This window comes from Cetorhinus maximus, chromosome 28 (assembly GCF_964194155.1).
Source record: "Cetorhinus maximus chromosome 28, sCetMax3.hap1.1, whole genome shotgun sequence".
Lineage (NCBI taxonomy): Eukaryota > Metazoa > Chordata > Chondrichthyes > Lamniformes > Cetorhinidae > Cetorhinus > Cetorhinus maximus.
Window position 1 is genome coordinate 13,435,991 of NC_135906.1, and position 19,793 is coordinate 13,455,783.

At 47.2% G+C, this 19,793-nt stretch overlaps 1 protein-coding gene across 1 annotated transcript in view; it reads left to right on the forward strand.

Annotated features, from left to right (window-relative positions):
* LOC144668810 (adhesion G protein-coupled receptor E3-like) overlaps positions 1-19,793 on the forward strand; it is a 92,995-nt gene that overhangs the window by 63,012 nt on the left and 10,190 nt on the right. Inside the window, exons 9-15 of the mRNA XM_078531184.1 lie at positions 1,088-1,265; positions 2,935-3,054; positions 5,769-5,944; positions 7,013-7,183; positions 8,598-8,801; positions 11,315-11,535; positions 16,533-16,599. Of these exons, the coding sequence (XP_078387310.1) occupies positions 1,088-1,265; positions 2,935-3,054; positions 5,769-5,944; positions 7,013-7,183; positions 8,598-8,801; positions 11,315-11,535; positions 16,533-16,599 (1,137 nt within the window). The remainder of the gene's footprint in view (positions 1-1,087; positions 1,266-2,934; positions 3,055-5,768; positions 5,945-7,012; positions 7,184-8,597; positions 8,802-11,314; positions 11,536-16,532; positions 16,600-19,793) is intronic.

The following is a 19,793-nucleotide window of genomic DNA, read 5'->3' on the forward strand; positions in this document are numbered from 1 at the left end:
GGTAGAAATGAAGAAACTATTTCCCCTGGCAAGGACTCAGGACCGAGAGGACAAAATCTTTAAATTACAGCTAGGCCATTCAGGGAGGAATCAGGAACCCCTGTTTTATACTAAAGGTTATGGAAATCTGAAACTGCCTTGACCAACATGCTGGGAGACATCTGGAACTTTCAAGATAGTGATTAATCGGTGTTGGTTAGGTTAGTGTGTCGAGAGATGTGGAGCAAAGTTGGGAAAATGGAATTGAGGTGCAGGTCAGGTGTCATCTATTTAAATTGAGGGGTTGAATGTCCTCCTCCTGATCCTAATGTTCCCAACAATCAGAAACTGCAACTCATCACTGCCCAAAACTCAATCCATTCAACTTGTTCTTTTCTTTATTCTTTCACAGGATGTGGGCATCGCTGGCAAGGCCAGTATTTATTGCCCATCCCTAATTGCCCTTGAGAAGGGGACACCTTCTTAAACATGGATCAGCAATCCATGTGGTAAATTGTGTATCATCTACAAGATGCACTGCAGCAACTCACCAAGGCTCCTTCGACAGCACCTTCCAAACCCACGACCTCTACCATCTAGAAGAACGAGGGCAGCAATTGCGTGGGCACACCACCACCTGGAAGTTCCCCTCCAAGTCACACACCATCCTGACTTGGGAAATATATCGCCATTCCTTCACTGTCGCTGGGTCAAAATCCTCCCTCCCTAACAGCACTGTGGGTGTACCTACACCACATGGACTGCAGCGGTTCAAGAAGGCAGCTTACCACCACCTTATCAAGGGCAACTAGGAATGGGCAATAAATGCTGGCCCAGCCAACGAAGCCCACATCCCGTGAAAGAATAAAAAATATTACAGTTGCTATACAGGTGTTTCTCTAGCCTGCGACTCACCTGTCCACTGTATTACTTGCCATTTTTAATGAGCCGGACATTGTCTAGACCTAATTTTGTCCCTCTTTAAATATACACTTGTACTTCTGCATACATATTCATTTAAATTTGGAGTGGGAATGCCGGACCCTAGTTAACGGCCCTTAAGAAAATAGGTTGTAGCCGCACTGATGGGACCGCTTGAATCCCGCAGAGCCTCACGTCGTTAACCAACGAGCTTCTGAGAAACCATTCCCTGATGGAAAATTTGGGAGCGCAGGATCGGCAGAGAGCGCTGGAAGTGTCCCTGCAGTCCATGGAGAAGTCAGTGATGGCTGTGACGTATACGCTTAGTGGCCAGGAGAAGAAGAACATGTCCTTTGGCAACATAGGTAAGGTGCCACGGAAACGGGGCAGGTCCAGCTCCGCCATCTTACCTTGAGGGGTCAAAGGGGTTAAAGGGCGCTCTGTGATTTGAACGGGGAAACCGAGCTGAGGCCCATTATGCAGAAACGAAGGCAAAAAAAAAAAAAGTGCTGGAAATGCTCAGCAGGCCAGGCAGTGTCTGCGGAGAGAAACAGAGTTACTGTCTCAGGTTGCAATGACCGTTCATCAGAAGTGGATTCAGAGCTCTCAAACAGTATTCTGTTTTCCCAACAAGAGACAAAGAGGGGGGATTTTTATGTGAGGCTCATTAAAAAATAGTCATTAGGCGGTGCGCAACATGAGTATTATAAGCCTAAAAATTGGAAGGCTTGAAAGAAGCTAGCAACCAACATGACCGCCAAACCCCTCAAAGCGCTTGACAGCCAATGACGTACTTTTTGAAGTGTAGTCACTGTTGTGATGAAGGAAGTGCGGCAGCCAATTTGCACACAGCAAGCTCCCAGAAACAGCAATTTGATAGAAACCAGATTGTCTGTTTTAGTGATGTTGATATGGAGAGTTAAATACTGTCCAGGACAGCAAAGGGAACTCACTAGCTCTTCTTTGAAATAGGCCATGGAATGAATCTTTTACGATTGCTTTGGAGAGCAGCGGGGCCTCAGTTTAACATCTTATCCGAAAAGGGGGTGGGTGTCAACTCAAAATTTCACAACCTGAGATTGGACAGATTTTTGTTAGGCAAGTGTATTAAGGGTAACAGATCCATGGCGGGTCCAATGGAGTTGAAATATGGATCGGCCGTGAGCTGATCGAATGACAGGACAGGTTCGAGGGGCTGAAGGGCCTCCCCGTTCCAATTTGCTTAAGAGTCAACCCATGTGGGATGGAGAAAATCGGTCAAACGTTCCCAGTCATACAAGGAAGAGTCTTTTATTCAGGGAGTGCTCCAAGCTGTGTCTGATACACATATAGAGAGTTAACTTCCAGATTTATTATTAATTAATTGAATTTCAGCTACAACAGCCACTCAGTAATTTGGCCATTCGATCATTTATCTCTTCAATTGACATAATATTTTCGATAACAGTGGATTAAAACCAAAATCTACCCCCAAAAAAATGCCTCCTTGCTTTCACAACCCTGTCTGGCAGGCCTGCTCCTGTCTGCCCCGTGTCCAAACCTTCCCCAAACTGTCCCGGTAAATCTCCACGTGCGACTGGCCGGTATTACTGCCTTCCCGGGAATTGAACTGGGTCGTTTTAAAGTTCATAACTCCACTATTCATTGCTACGCTGTCACTAAAATTTATCCCACTTTTTGCTGAGGGTTGCGAACCCTCCAGGATTGGACAGGAGTCTCCAGGAAGTGAAGAGGGGTCTCCCGGACACTGCTGTGTACAATCCTGAAGAAAAGAAGTCATAGGGACGTTGAAAAAGTTTGTGTGTTTTTTTTTTTGTTATTTCCTTTGAAAATGGATGTTTGGCTGACAGTCAAGCATCATCCAATCGGCTAGCGAGTCTTTTTGCTTTCCAACTGGCGTAGGAAGGCAATGCATCACAAGGATGGATGTGTTGGCCGACCAATGGCTGGAGAGTAGGGGCAAACCATGTGGTGGAACCTCCAGGAATACATTGAATCATGATTGGCAACCCTACTTTGTCTTTGTTTTTCTAGAAGTTCAAATGGAGGTGCTGCGAGGTCACAACATTTCAGACATGGAAACAACATCCCTGTCAGCGAAGGGGAACCAGATGGACATTCACTGGCGGGCGGTCACTGACGAAGAAGATTCCGGTAACCCTCGTTTTATCATCTCAAATATTTGCAACTATGGCTGTGCCAGGGGGTATTTATATTTTTTATCCTAACTCACTCATGGGGGAAATTGGCAGGATTTTCCCACCTCACCCACCCTCTAATATTGGGTGAAATGTAAAACCCACTCAATCCCCAGCCTGGAGAGATTAAGATTCACCCCCTGAAGTCCAAGTGGGGTTTGTAACTGCAGTAATGTCACAACACTTAGATTGTGAGCAAGGTGCTGGTTTACTTTATTCATAGGATGTGGGCATCATTAGCCCATTCCTAATTGCCCTTGTTCATGTCAGAGTCACATGTAAACCAGACCGGGGGCCTGGATATTGGTAAACCAGATGGGCTTTTATGACAATGATTTCACGGTCATACATCAGACTTTAGTACCAGGTTTTAATTTATATTTCACCATCTACTGTAGGGGGATTTGAACCCGGTCCCCACAGCATTAACCACAGTCTCTAGACTGTTAGTCTAGTGACAGTGCCACTATGCCACAAACTCCCCAACTCTAGCTGTCTCGACCTGAGTGGCTTACTAGGCTATTTCAGAGGTAGGTTAAGAGTCAACCACATCGCTGTGGGTCTGGGATCACATGTAGGCCAGACCAGGTAAGGATGGCAGATTTCCTTCCCTAAGGGGCATTAGTGAACCAGGTGGGTTTTTATGACAATCGATGTTTCATGGCTACCATTACTGAGACTAGCTTTATATTCCAGATTTATTATTAACTAATTGAATTTCAGTCACAGCAGCCACTCAGTAATTTGGCCATTCAATTATTTATCTCTTTAATTGACATAATATTTTCATTAACAATGGATTAAAACCAAAATCTACCCCCAAAAAAATGCCTCCTTTCCTTCACAACCCTGTCTGGCAGGCCTGCTCCTGTCTGCCCTGTGTCCAAACCTTCCCCAAACTGTCCCGGTAAATCTCCACGTGTGACTGGCCGGTATTAGCGCCATCCCGGGAATTGAACTGGTCGTTTTAAAGTTCACATTTGATTCGCTGGTTGATTTTAAGCAAAAGGAGCGACATTGTGGAGCTTACCTGCAAAATGTGTTGCTTCCGTGGTTAACGGTGAGGAGATTTATTTCGTCAGTTAATTGTGACATTGAGCCACATGGGCCAAATATGATCGACCGTACACACACAAGAAGGTCCCTCTGTCAAGAATTGTGGTGAATGACGAAGTAGTCGGTGTTTAGTGATGTTGGTTTAGGGAGTAATAGCGACCAGGATACTGGGGAGAGCTTCCTTGTTCTTCTTTGACATGGAATCTTTTACATAGAAAGAGAGGAAAACTTCCATTTAATGCTTTACAGCCGGCAGGTTACTTCTGTTGTAAGGTAAGGAATACAGCGGCCTATTTGCGGGCAGCCCGCTTAAAGACCTCATTGCACCATTGCTGGTGTTAACCCAGCGATGGGCAGGGGCCTGGTCATCTGAGGAACGTGACAAGCAAACCCTAGGGGTTCCCCGTTCAGCGGCACTCAGTGCCTGTTTGGAGGGGGCCCCGCGTCAGGAAGGGAGAGGCCCGCTGAGGAGCACCCGCATTGCTTTGGCCGCTGACCCTCTCTCCCCTCCCTCACAACCCCCACCACGTCATCTGTGGCCTGGGATCCAGTGACAGTCCTCAGCCTCAAGTGGGTGTAAATGGGCAGCAGTCACCCCCACCGCCTCCCACAATGGCGCTGCTGTTCAATACAGCTTATGGCCTCTGATTGTTTGGCAGCTCTTGGCGGACTTCCCCCCCCACCTGGTGTCAATGGCCCCAGGGGAAGCTCCAGTGCTGGCCTACCTCGTGGCTAAGTGTCACATGATGTGGTACGTCTTACCCTGTGGTAGGTACAGGCAATATGAGGCTCTAGTCAGCTCTGCAGACAGCAGCTGAGGACCCCGTCACCTCCATAAGACTCCAGACAACACCTCTGACAATGTAGCACTCCCTCAGTACTGCACCTCAGTGCCTAGATCAAGCCCCACAATTAGGTTTCTTCCCATTACCTCTAACTTAGAGGTGGGAATGTTCAGCCACATGGACCCAACAGACCAAAAACAATTTTGCTCTTTGTCCGACTCTACATGTCCACAGTAGTACCGCCCACAATCTATGCCAGCGAGACACCGAAAAGACCAGAGAAGGTGTCAGGCAGGTTGGATGTCTTTCACCGGGGCTGACTACGTTGGATCCTGGGTATCACCAGGAGAGATGGCATCACCAACAAAGAAGTGCTACAGAGGACTGGCCAATGCGCCAGCAGGCCAACCTGACGGAGAGACGACTGAGGCTGGAAGGACACGTGTTTTGTCTCCTGGGCGTATGCCCCACCAGAGTGTCAGTAGAATGGGCACCACCAGATGAAGAAGACGGGGCTGGTCAAAGAGGACTCGGCAAAGTACATTTAAGGCGGATCTCCCAGAGCTGGATACCACCTGGGCTGGAGCAAAAGAGATTGCGATAGACCGGGGCTGATGGCAGAGTCTTGCTGCCCATTGCCGCAGGCAGACAGGAGGAACTAAGTCTAAGTCTAAGCTAGTCTTACCATGTGCGTACCCCAAACCATTTATACGGACCTATGCCTTGACTAGGCCCGAATCATTAACAGGCCGCAGGGCTGGGAGGGAGCAGTTGCTATAGAAACTGTGCAGCCGGGGTAGAATGTTGACCGTTCACTTTACGCTGGCAGGTCTGGCTGGCGTGGCACTGATCGCCTTCTCTCAGATGGACACCGCGCTTAATGGCTCCTTGGACCACGAAGAGGAGAACATGCGGCTGAACTCTCACGTGCTGACCGTCGCCTCGACCCGTAAAAACAGGCAGGCCCTCATCGAACCCGTCAATATCACCTTCCGAAACGAAAAGGTCAGTGAGGTGTTGGCATTGAGATACAGCATGTCTATAGACAGAGGCCATTTGGCCCAAATCGTCCGCCTGGGCATTTATACTCCACATGAGCCTCCTTCCTTCTATCAGCAGATTCTTCTATTTGTTCCCCCCACCCCCTCCCTCATGTGCTTATACAGCTTCCACTTTACCATTTGTCTCAATTATACCTTGTGGCAGCAAATTCCATTCTCAGGTTAAAGATACTTCTCCTGAATTCCCTATTGGATTCACTAGTAACTAATTATTTTTATGGCCGCGAGATTTGGTCTTCCTTGAGAGCGGCAAGACTTTCTCCATAGGTTAACACAGCGAGAGACTCGGCGAGCTTGGATGACTCATGTGTGGTTCAGAATGACGCCACCAATGGGGGTTCACTCCTGCCCTCCACAAAACAGACCTCCCTTTCCTGTTCTTTCCCACTCCCGCTTCCTTTCCCTAACCTCTGTGCCTACTTAAAACCTGTTCCGTCTCATCTTCTTCCTGTTATGCCAGAAGGTCATAGAAACCAGAACCGGAACTAATCACAAAAACAGAAAATGCTGGAAAAAACTCAGCAGGCCTCTCAGCATCTGTGGAGAGAAAGACAGAGTTAATGCTTCGAGTCCGTACTGAGTTTTTCCAGCATTTTCTGTTCTTTGTTTCAGATCTCCAGCAGCTGCGGTATTTTGCTTTTAACCAGAACTAATCACCCCTTTTCTCCAGCACAAAGAGAAACTCAACACATTACATGTACGGAGAGGTCCATGTCCCTATTCAAAATGGGGTACACACTCTCTCTCCGCTTAAATACACCCCACTACCCAAGCATGTGCTGGGGATTCACCCCCTAATCCCACACAAGAGCACTGGTTCTGCCTGCTTCGCCAGGACCAGCTCACCCGAACAATCGGAAAAGGTTGCTGTGTTGTAACCATTGCAAGATGGAGTAGAGACATGCTGCTGGTGCTAAGGCAGTGCGCCTCCTTATGTAGGCGACTGAGCACTGAATTAGTCTGCTGAGTAAAATCTAAAAAGTGATGTTGACTTATTGTTCCCTTGATCTAGGAGAAGAAACCTCGAGTCCAAGTGGTCTGCATCGCCTTAAACCGCACGGGAGTTGGAAGCCATTGGTCCCGGCAGGGCTGCACTGTGGTAAAGTCTAACATGACACACACCACTTGCAAGTGCTCGCACCTAACCAGCTTCGCAGTGCTAATGGCATTGTATGAAACCCAGGTATAGTACACAGCAGAACATAAATGCTCTTTCACCCACTAAAGGCTGCACATTGCCAAGGTTTCTGATACAATCTGTTATTTTACTAATAAATTGCCAATAGCATTGATCATAGTCTGCAAATAAGCATAAGTTCTGACGTATAGATACACAAGATGATGATAGAATTTGCAGATACTGCATGTGCCACCTTCTGGCCAGAACGTGTAACTACATTGTTACAGGCTACCGTTTACATACAAGATGTCCATTCTCAATGTTTACATTGGTGCTTTCAATGGCAAATGTTGGCAGGAAGGCATAACCACAAATCAGGAGAGCAGAAAGTTAAACAGGAAGTATGCACAGGTTTGTTAATAATGAAGTAAATGTTTAAGAAGTTGGAGAATGGTGTCAATATTGGTATCACTGATACAGGCGAGGCAGTATTTCCTCTTTTCAATGTTCTGCCATCGTTTGTTGAAGCTGCTGACTCTTCCACCTGTTTTTTTTTTAGGTATCAGCCACCCTACAGCGTGTTTCCCAAGCGACCAATCTTTATGCATGGTGTTAGACTGTGTCAGCATGCTTCACTCTCTCTCTCAGTTCCCCCTGTGATTGCCCACCACTCCATCCCTTCCCAAGTTTCTTCTTGGCCATCCATTTCTATGGGACTGTTTCCAGTTTGTTACACTAATAAACACCATCCCCTCAAAGATCTCCCTTTCTCTGCCCATGTGGCCACTTTTGGTCACTTTTACCGCAGGGCTTATCCTGCTTTCAAAAGCCTTTGAACCGCTCTCTGCTCTGGTGTCTTTGGCAGGAGCTCCTAACTTCTTTCTTGGTTTTCCATGGTTTCTTCTCTACCCTTTGATCTGTAAGGTAATTCAAGGGGCATGAGTAGATAATTGATAAGTAAGTTGTTGACAGGCTATCCAACAATGAGGGTCATCACAATTGAGCCCAAGTATGTCCTTACCCAACAGTAACATTGAACAGCAGTGATGATTGGGTAATGGGAAAGAGTGGAGACCGTGTTTGATCCCCACTTCTTAACTGGGTCACTGAGGTCCATTGTAGCCTCTCAACCACCTCCCGACTGAAATGAACCAGCTTAGCATAGATCAGAATGATCCCAGGATCTTTTTGTCAGCAGACTCTGTACCCAGCATCTACTCACTGAGTTCAGAGTATCTTATACCCCAGTGAAGATTCACAACCAGAGGTGAAAATGCTAGTCCTGAAATCCCTCCATTTCAGAACGGACCGGGAAACATCCCGTGTGGGTCAGACTGGCAAAACGATGGATTACAAGACATAAAACAAGGTGGACAAAACGGAAGTGATCAGCAAATTGAAGGCATTGAAGCTCTATATAGAAACATTCCATATCTAACCGTTGGTTACAGTGGTCTTTCTCCTCCTTCTCCTGCAGGATCCCTGGCATCTGTTGAACCTCAGCCTCATTTCGTACATTGGAATAGGCATCTCACTCGGGTGCCTCTTCATTTCATTTGTCACGTTCTTGATGTGTCGGGGAATTAGAAGCACCCGGACCACCATCCACACCCACCTGTGCTTGTGTCTGTTCTTAGCAGAGCTCTTGTTCCTCGTTGGCATTTCCCAAACCAGTAACAAGGTAAGCCATTGCTCAGTATCAATGTCTTGTCTGAGTTGTAATATCTCTGAACATCAGATCACCAACAGAGTATCTAACCCAGGCACCAAATACTATCATTCGTCATTGTCCACATTGAGTTCATGGAGGAAGACACAGTGCAGTGGAATTTCTGCTTTGGCGGCCGTCAGTGATGCAAATTTCATTCAAAATTGCGATAGTTTTCCAAATAGAATTATTTGTTGAGTTCTTGCTCAAACTCATTTGAATGCCAGTCGAACATGAAATTTTCCAAAAGGGTAGATAAGGGAGAGCCTATGGATGCTCCTTATATAGACTTGCAGAAGGCATTTGATAAGGTGCCACTTAAGAGACTGTTAACAAAAATGAAAGGAAATTAAATCGGAGGCAACCCATTGAGATGGGTGAGAAATTGGTTGTGGCAGGAGACAGAGAGTAGGGATAATGGATATGTATTCAAAGGGGCAGGGTGTGGCTGATGGGGCACAATGTTCCTTTGCCGCACAGGCAAGGAGCTGATTCAGGTTTTGGTGAAATGAAGCCCATCTCCGCCCCACACCATCTCCCCCCCGAGGTGGGAAAAGAGTTGGGTCACAACCCCGCACACACATACTGTGATGTCGGGGCCCCATTATAAAGGTCGAGGGGAAACTTGAATTGAACGCCCCATGATGTTTTAGTCACAACAGGCAGGATTTGAAAGCCTGTGGAAACCATGCCAGATGAGTCACTTTTTAAATCTTGCGGGAAGGCTGCTGAGCGGTCAAGAACATTCTGACAGGTAAATTTGAAAAGTATTTACCACTTCAGATGTGATTATTAGACTCTGTCTGATAAGTTAGACATCTTTTTAATGCAATGGGCTCTGCACTGCAAAGGTAAATTGTCCACTACATTGACCAGCATTGTATAAGTGTTGAGATGCATTAGAGGAATTTTAAAATTGCAGAAGGTCCTCTAATGCATTCAAAACTTTTGAAAATCATGCTAGGAAACCCTGCTGTCATGATCTGAACAGTGATTTGAAAGTCCAGACTGCAGAATGTTAGAAAAAAAAAACAAGCCATCTATTCCTAGACTCCTTTGAGTGACAGGCCATTTGCTGTAGCTTGGGGAAAAAAACCCAGCCATCTGTTCCTCCAATTTCAAAGAAGTCCTTGTATTGAGGTCTAAACGTTTGACACATATGGGGCCATTATGAATGCTTGGCTGAGTTTCAAAAACTATTAATGGTCTGAGTACAGCATGGGGTTGTTTATACAGTTGTCCAGGAGACTGGAACTTTGTTTTATTGACAGTTTCACAAGATTATAATTGGATCATCTGTCTTTGATGTGGTTTTTGAGTGGGTGCTTATTTTTTTTTAACAACCTCGTGATCACTTAAGAAGATTGAACTAAAGTGTCTTTTCACTGAAGCAAGAATGTCTGTGTGTTTGATTAACAGTTTTAGGATTTTGTAAGAGGTTCAATTTTTTAAAGTCCATTTCGAAAGCTTTCCATTGCTATTACTTGGCTCATGATGTCCGTACCTAGTAGATACTGGGTGAGTGACTATGGAGGATACATAGGTGCATAGAGGGGACATGAGGGGTATGGGGGCATCGAGGGGGAAAGGGGGTATATGGCAATGGATGGGGAATGGGGGTATTTGGGGGCATGGAGGGGGCATGTAGGTGAGGGTGTTGATGGGACTAAGAGGCCTAACTACCAGGTAGAGGACTGAGCCGATGACCCAGAGAGCCACAGCCGGCTTTCCAACCAGCCCCCTAGGCATTTGCCCACCTCTGTCGCTGCCTCGGGCCTGCCCTAGTGAGATGGCAAACCTGATTATTGCCAGCCCACGTCCAGTAGGGATGAAAATTCTGTGGGAGTGGGAGGAGGTGAGGTGCTTGGGATCGCGAATTTGAGAAGCAGCCTCACTCACGTTTCCCAAAGCATAGGGACGATCCAGCCCATAGTTCCTGTGCTGGGGCTTGAGATTTTCCTGTACTTTTAAATAGCTCCGAAGCAGAAATAGAGAGACGCGTGTCTGAATTAGGTGGCACAGTAAATAGTTTAGATGAGAGAAGGAGATGGCAAAAGGACATTGGTAGATTAAGTGATTTGGCAAAACTGTGGCAGATAGAGTTCAACGTGGCAGAGCATGAGGTCATCCAATTTGGACTTTAAAAAGATCTAAGTATTTCCTAAAGGGCAATTAAGAAAGCATGGATCAGCAGAGAGAATTGGGGGCCCAAGATACAGATCAGCAAGAACCTAATTGAATAGTGCAACAGAATTAAGGGGCTGAATGATCTCCTGTGATATGAATAACATAGGAGGGATGATGAAGCACCATGCTAATGGAATCTTCTGAGATTGGGGCTGAGTTCCGCATTGTAGCCAATCTAACCCAAACCCACTGCTGATGTGCGAATGGGTGACTCCATCCCACCTCACTGGAAGGCTTCCTCCTCTGTTGGTGAGGACACTCGCAGAACGCTCAATACTCATGGCATTGTTCTCTCTCAGGTTGTCTGTGCAATCATCGCTGGGTTCCTGCACTACTTCTTCCTGACTGTGTTTGCCTGGATGTGCCTGGAGGGGATCCAGCTCTACCTCATGGTGGTGAAAGTTTTCAATGCAGGCTGCCTTGGAAAGCGACACATGCTCCCATTTGGCTACGGGCTTCCTCTCCTGATTGTGGGGATCTCGGCCGCTGTGGATAGAGAGGGCTACGGAACAACGAAACAGTACGTACCACAGTCCCGGCTTTCCAATAGATCCTTCAGAAACAAGGGTTAAGCAAAAGTTGACACAATGCTTGTCCCATTTGTGATTAATGCATTGGTTGGAGATCTCATCACTTCCTTTCCGAATTTTCCCTCTTTCCTTTCCTAGACCACAATAACAGTACAAACTTCACCAGTGCAGATTCTAGAATTAGACAGCATTAAAAACTGCTTGATAAAGTCCATATTAACTGTTGAAGAACAGGGAAACCACACAGTTATTTTTGTCGCAATAATTCCCAAAACCCAGGGGAATGGGGGGGGGGGTGTGATTGCAAAGAGCCCTCCCAATCTTCCTTCAGCATTCCCTCCTACCATCTCTCCACTAAAATCCTGGAACAGCCTCTGATTTCCCCAACTCTTTATACCTGGTGTCACATCTTGGCCCTGATCGGATCCCGAAAGATGCACTGATGGACTCATTGGAAGGCCCTAACGCAAAGGTTCTGCGGGAACTGCCCAGGAAGTTTCAACTTCCGGTGGGCAATCCCCCTGCGTCTGGAACCTTCCGAAACTCCGAGTTAGAGTCAGACACTCCGGATGGTTCTGACTCACTTGGAAGAATAGATGTACAGGAAAAGTTAGGAAGGTTAAAACCACTTCTAACTCCTGGATGACTATACCACTGATCACCCCCTCCCCTCCACTGGACCCCCCAAATATCCCACCCCCAAGTACCCGACCACACTCCGAACCTCTGACTACCTGCCCCACCCTACTCCCTGAGCACCCCCCTTGACCACCAGACTGCCCCCTGACCACTCCCCAATCACCCATCTATTCCCCTGAGCCCCAGACTACCCCCGCCACCCTAGGCCGCTCCCCAGCCCCTGCCAACCCCGACTACCCTCCCGACACCGCCACGACCCCCTCCACTTGCCATCCTACCCGCTCACCCACTTAGATTACACGGTTACTGTCTCTCCGTACCTCATCAAAGTGTTTTCTTGGACGCTTAGGCTTACCGGAATATGGCAGCTCGTGCTGTAAAATGGGGAGAGTGGCTTGGCCTTCCCTGACACTCCCACATCACAAAGGAAGTACTCCTGGAGCAGGCACGCTCCACATTTCTCAGGCGGTCCGGTTCTGAAGTCCGGGCGAGAAACGTGGAGCTCCACTGAGAAGTAGGTAAATAGGAGCAATCCACAATTGGCACTCCTCAGAAGGTTCAGCCCCTGGGGTCTATGTGGAGGAGCGGGGAAGCAGAGGGGAGAAACAGTGCAGAAGGGATGAGCAGCACAGATGTCAAAGCTGCATCAGCAAAGAGTCAAACATTGGACCTTAGCTTCATTGGACCCGCACTTTGACATTCAGCCAGATTTAATTGAAGCTACCGACACTTGTCTTTATCATTCGAGGCATAGATTACAAAAGTAGGGAGGTCATGTTGGAGTTGTATAGAACCTTGGTGAGGCCACAGCTGGAGTACTGTGTGCAGTTCTGGTCGCCACATTATAGGAAAGATGTGATTGCACTGGAGGGGGTGCAGAGGAGATTCACCAGGATGTTGCCTGGGATGAAACGTTTAAGTTATGAAGAGAGGTTGGATAGACTTGGGTTGTTTTCGTTGGAGCAGAGAAGACTGAGGGGCGACCTAATCGAGGTGTACAAGATTATGAGGGGCATGGATAGGGTGGATAGGGAGCAGCTGTTCCCCTTAGTTGAAGGGTCAGTCACAAGGGGACATAAGTTCAAGGTGAGGGGCAGGAGGTTTAGGGGGGATATGAGGAAAAACCTTTTTACCCAGAGGGTGGTGATGGTCTGGAATGCACTGCCTGGGAGGGTGGTGGAGGCGGGTTGCCTCACATCCTTTAAAAAGTACCTGGATGAGCACTTGGCACATCATAACATTCAAGGCTATGGGCCAAGTGCTGGTAAATGGGATTAGGTAGGTAGGTCAGGTGTTTCTCACGTGTCGGTGCAGACTCGATGGGCCGAAGGGCCTCTTCTGCCCTGTGAGATTCTGTGATTCTGTGACACCAGGGGCAGCTCACGGGCGGACTGGCGCCCGACACGATCGGACGTAACAGAGCGCGAGAAGACGTCAGGCGAGCCTCTCGATGTAATCCCGCACGCGCGCAGTCTTCAGGTGGGCAGGCATGCGTGGCAGTCAGAGACGTGCCCGCCATCAATTAAGAGGCCACTTAAGGCCATTAAAAACCCAGTCGAAGCCGATTTTACGTTGTCCGTGCGATTTCGCGTTCATCACATACCAGGCCGGCAGCCTACAGTTGGCAAAACCTCATCCAAGGCATTAGAGAAGTTGTTTCAACTTGTGGTCGGTGGGCTGGGGGAGGGGTCGTTGCCTATATGGCAGCAACAAATGCACTTCTAAGTAACCCAACGGAGGCATAAACCCTGTGGAACATCCTGACAACACGATAAAGCACTAAAGAAACGCTAGTTCTTCTTTAGCTAAATTATTAGGCTCCCAAATTCCTGCTGTAATCTTTTTTGGAATCCCTCTCTTTTTGTGTCCTTCAAAAATTTTAGAAAGCTTCATAAAAGTAACAGAGCAGGAAGGTCTGTTCCACTGAAGTGTATTTATATGTCTTGGCAGCTTAATCAAACATCCTTGTTACTGATAAGAATCAGTCTCTGCTTCTTAACCACAATGAAAAGTACTCTAGCGTATTGTCCAACCCTCTCTTCCTGCCCTACTGTTCAACTCTTTCAGTAGACAAATTGGGTTTATTTTTAATTTGTTATAAGGGCAATGATTTTAATAGCAAAATCATTGCCCATCGCTATTTACCCTATAAATCCAATTGGGAATCCCAAAGAAACTCCCTTACCCAGGGAATAGTGAGAATGTGCAAGTCGCTACCACAGGGAATGGTTGAGGTGAATAGCACAGATGCATTTAAGAGGAAGCTGAATAAACACGTGAGGGAGATAGGACCAGAGGAATATGCTGAGAGGGTTAGGAGGAAGCAGGTATGGAGAACAAATACAAGCATCGACCTTGAGGGCCAAATGGCCTGTTCCTGTGCTGCACACTCTACATAAGGTGATAGTGGGTAACCATAAGGAGCGGAGATTCCAAGTTTGGTTCTTTAACTCACTGCTCCCACTGTTTTAGGCAGATATTTGGCCGTGTTTCTTTATTAAAATGATCCAAAACTGAAGAATCCCCTTTGTTCTCTCCACCTGTAGCCCTGTTTTATTTTCTTCAATCTTTATTGTTGTTCATAGTGAGAATCGGGAAAATTGTTGACGTTTCGAGTCCTCATGACCCTTCAACAGAACTAAGTAAAAATAGGGATTTTTACTTAGTTCTGTTGAAGGGTCACGAGGACTCGAAACGTCAACTGTACTCCTCTCCGCCGATGCTGCCAGACCTGCTGAGTTTTTCCAGGTATTTCTGTTTCTGTTTTTGTTTTGGATTTCCAGCATCCGCAGTTCTTTGCTTTTATCTCAGGAAAATGGTGTTGTCTTGCAAACTATTATCACCCAGATGAACAACTTTCTAAAACTATGCGAGGCTTCAGTCACTCACCTCCCTCTGACAACCCTTCCTTCCACCCACAGTCCAGGAACCTCCCAACCCCATGACATCCATCACCCAGAGGGACAAGGGCACCAAGTGCATGGGAACTTTATTGCCTCTTAAGTTTCCCCCCCACCACCCACAAGTCACACACCATCCCGACTTGGAAACATGTCCCTTGTCGCTGGGACGAAATCCTGGACTTGGCTCCATGACACCATTGCGGGAGTGCCTTCACTGCATAGACTGCAGCGGTTCAAGGAAGCAGCCCACCACCACTTTCTCAAGGGTAACTCAGGATGGGTGATAGGTGCTGGCTTTGCCAACAATGTCAATATCCCAGAATTTTAAAACAAAAAGTCAAAACTAGAACTGTTCTGTTTGCAAAGGCAGTAAACAGCACACTTGTGCCACACATTTTATTATTTATCTTTCATTTTGTTTGAGTTACTGGCAGATGGCTGTCAATGCGTTAGATAAGCCAACTGCACTGCCCAGCAAAGTCTTAGAACCTAAGGAACAGGAACATCAGGTCATACAGCCCCTTGGGCCTGCTCCACAAGTCAATAAGATCATTTTTTAAATTTATTCATTCGCAGGATGTGGGCTTCGCTGGCTAGGCCAGCATTTATTGCCCATCCTTAATTGTCCTTGAGAAGGTGGTGGTGAGCTGCCTTCTCGAACCGCTGCAGTCCATGTGGTGTAGGTACACCCACAGTGCTGTTAGGGAGGGAGTTCCAGGATTTTGACCCAGAGACAGATGAAGGAATGGGGATATAGTTCCAAGTCAGGATGGTGAGTGGCTTGGAGGGGGAACTTCCAGGTGGTGGTGTTCCCATGCGTCTGCTGTCCTCACCCCTCTTGGTGGTAGAGGTCACAGGTTTTGAAGGTGCTGGCAGAGGAGACTTGCTGAGTTGCTGCAGTGCATCTTGTATATGGTGCACACTGCTGCCACTGTGCCAGTGGTGGAGGGGGTGAATGCTGAAGGTGGTGGATGGGGTGTCAGTCAAGTGGGCTACTTTGTCCTGGATGCTATCAAGCTTCTTGAGTGTTGTGGGAGCTGCACTCATCCAAGCAAGTGGAGAGTATTCCATCACACTCCTGACTTGTGCCTTGTAGATGGTGGACAGGCTTTGGGGAGTCAGGAGGTGAGTTCCTCGCCACAGAATTTCTAGTCTCTGAGAGTATTTATATGGCTAGCCCAGTTCAGTTTCTGGTCAATGGTAACCCCCCCAGGATGTTGATAGTGGGTGATTCAGTGATGGTAATGCTATTGAATGTCAAGGGGCAATGGTTAGATTCTTTCTTGTTGGAGATGGTCATTGCTTAGCACTTGTGTGGTGCTGAAGTTCCACATCAACTCCACTCTTGTGCCCTGCCATATTCCTTAGCATCGAGAAATCTGTCAAATTTCAGTCTGTTTCTCTATTTATAATCCTGTTAACAGTCGATTTCCTTCCACTTGCAGTTGCTGGCTGTCGCTGAAAAATAATTTCCTGTGGAGCTTCCTGGGGCCAGTGTGTGTGATCATAACGGTGAGAATCACACAGAAAAAATCCACGCAAAGCACATTTATTGTGAAGGGGGCTGGTCCCCCCGGTGTAAAGTGCAGAAAAGAGCTGAAGCTGTGAACCACACAGGTTAAGAAATGAGGGACGTTAGATATTCTCAGATGGAATACTTTCAACTAATGGGTAACAGAGCTTGGGATACATGAGCAGGGAAAGACACTGAAGGGGACATTCTGCAGCAAAAAGGGATTATAGGATAAGTAGGACGATGGGCAAGATTCATCTCTGAAAAAAGATATACACTTGTCAGCGCTCTGAGCCCTTCCTGTTCTGAACAATGTTTATATTGATCGTACGCTCATACCAAGGATGGAACACAACCAGCGTGTCTTTCTGTTTAACTCAGTTGACGTTCTTGTCAATTTTGAGAATATTGGCACTGGAAACGGAAACATTGCCTCATTTTTTGGTTTCTCATCCCAAAGACGACTATTCCAGGTCGGATGTCTGGAGAGTGCAATAAAGCGCTCTCTCTCTCTCTCTCTCTCTCTCTATAATGTCCCACCGGTTTACTGAAGAGAGGTTGTGAAAAAAGCGTAGAGAGATTATTTTCATTGCACGTAATTCAAAGACATGAAGCTATGACCCCCAAGATAAGCTGGATCTCAAAAATGAGATAGTAGAAACTTTCTTTTACAAAGTGTTATTAGGGTTTGAGATGCTTTGCCACAACTGATCCTTGATGTTAAACCCACTGATGGCGGTGGTGTAAATAGGAACATAGGAAATAGGAACAGGAGTAGGCCATTCAGCCCCTCAAGCCTGCTCCACCATTCAACTAGATCATTGCTGATCTTCTACCTCAATGCCATTTTCCTGCACTATCTCCTTGATATCTTTAACATCTAGAAATCTATCAATCTCTGTCTTGAACATATTCAATGACTAAGCCTCCACAGCCTTCTGAGGTAGAGAATTCCAAAGCTTCACCACCCTCTGAGTGAAGAAGTTCCTCCTTATCTCAGTCCTAAATGACCTGCCCCTTATTCTGAAACTATGCACCCTGGTTCTTGACCCTTTCTCAGCCAGGGGAACCATCCTTTCTGCATCTAACCTGCCAAGTCCTAATTTCGTATCTTTCAATGAGATCACCTCTCATTCTTCTAAACTCTGGAGAATACAGGCCCAGTCTCCTCAATCTCTCCTCAAGACAATCCCGCCATCCCAGGCATTGGTCCGGTGAACCTTTGTTGCACTCCCTCTATGGCAAGTACATCCTTCCTTAGGTAAGGAGACCAAAACTGCACACAATACGCCTTGGTCTCGCCAACGGTGTGCTAGAGTTCACTCAGGAAGTCCAACTTGCTGTGGCAGCCTGCACTATGCATGCATGTTGTGGTCTGTAGCCATGGATAGTGATGGTAGAGGCTCCAATTTTCTTTCCATCACATGGCCGACCAGGAATCTCTCCCGCTCTTACTACCTGCCATTGGCGTGTGTTGGAAGGATTTACAGGTTGATACTCCACCTGCTTGGTTAAACCAATCATCCAAAATGGTACAGAATAACTTCTTGAAGTAAAATGATATCAAGGGATTTGAGGAGGAAGTAAGAAATTGGGGTAATGTAAGATTAGGGTCTAAATTCAATGTGAGAAAGGGAGGCTAAAATGTCCATGTTCTTAAATCAACTCCTCCCAAAGTCCCTATCCAATTTAGAAACATAGGACTTAGGAGCAGGAGTAGGCCATTCAGCCCTTCGAGCCTGCTCCGCAATTCAATAAGATCATGGCTGATCTGGCTGTGGTTTCAACTCCACTTTCCTGTCTGCCCGTTCCCCACCACCCCCCTCCCCCACCCCCGATAACCCTTGACTCACTCGTCTATCAAAGGTCTGTCTAACTTAGCCTTGAATAAATTCAATGACCCAGCCTCCACTGCTCCCTGGGGAAGAGAATTCCACAAACGAACAAGAGAAATAAGTTCTCCTCATCTCCATTTTAAGAGGGAGACCGCATTCTTAAAATGAGCCCCCTGGTCCTAGCCTCTAATCTGTCCTATCATGGACTCCAGTCTGGCAATGTAATGCCCAGACAAGATGTCAATCGATCTCCCATAGACCAGCAATACATCCTTCCACCCTTGCATCTCCACTTCACCCCTGACCTGCTGCCCTCTACACGGAACAATCGTTTTTTCCCTCTATTCTGGACCACCCCACTTCAGGAGCGAAGTTAGGAAAGACTTCTACACACAAAGGTTGGTGGACATTGAGAGCCCTCCTTCACAAATGGCAGTTGAGGCTGGGTCAACTACTGTTCATTTTAAATCTGAGATTAATAGATTTCTGTGAGCCAATGGTCTCAGGGGATATGGGGCAAAGGCAGGCGTGTGGGGCAAAATTTAATGGCCTCGTCCCTGGCACGTTTGACAGCAGGGAGGGTGAAGGAAGGGGACCCTGCCATTCTCCCGCCTCCATCCCGATTAAGTCTGTGGCAGGGAGGCTATTGGAAGAATTTCCTGCCCCCGCCCCTAATTAATGCCCACTTAAGGGCCTCTTCCCAGCCCCACTGGTATTAACCCAGCTGCAGGCGAGGTGCTTACCAGACGGAGAGCCCAACTAGCAAACCCTGGCGTGTTTGAGTTCAGGTTTCTGGGGCTGTGGGTGTCCTTCATTCAAAGGCACAGCGCCTGATCAAGGGACCCAGCACTGGGAGGTGAGGAGGGCACATCCCCTGCCTCTTGATGCTGAGCCCCCTAACACCACCCCACCCCCACTTCCACACAACCCCTCCCACCGTCGCTCATCTGTGTACCAGGGTCCATCCATGATCCTAGACCTGGGGTGGGTGTCACACCAACAGCAGCCTCCCCACTGGCACTGCCATTCAACAGCGTTACATACAGAATTCAAATGTGCACCCATGAAAATTGTGGAGGCAGCCTCAAATGCATGCTGCCTTTAGATCTCCGTATACAAAAAGAACGTAACATGCTTGAGACAGGCCCCAAACTCAGACAATGCATGAGAGCACCCAAAATGGAGATCACAGTGTAAAAATCAACTGAGGTCGCAGATCTTGTGCTGCATCTGATCCAGGAAGAGTGGAATGGGATAACACAGAGGAACCTTAGCTCAGTATCTGGCCTGGGAGAACTCACCGAGATAGGTTAGAGGGGACTTTGCCCTAGAGTGTCCAGTTGGCTCTGTAATAAAAA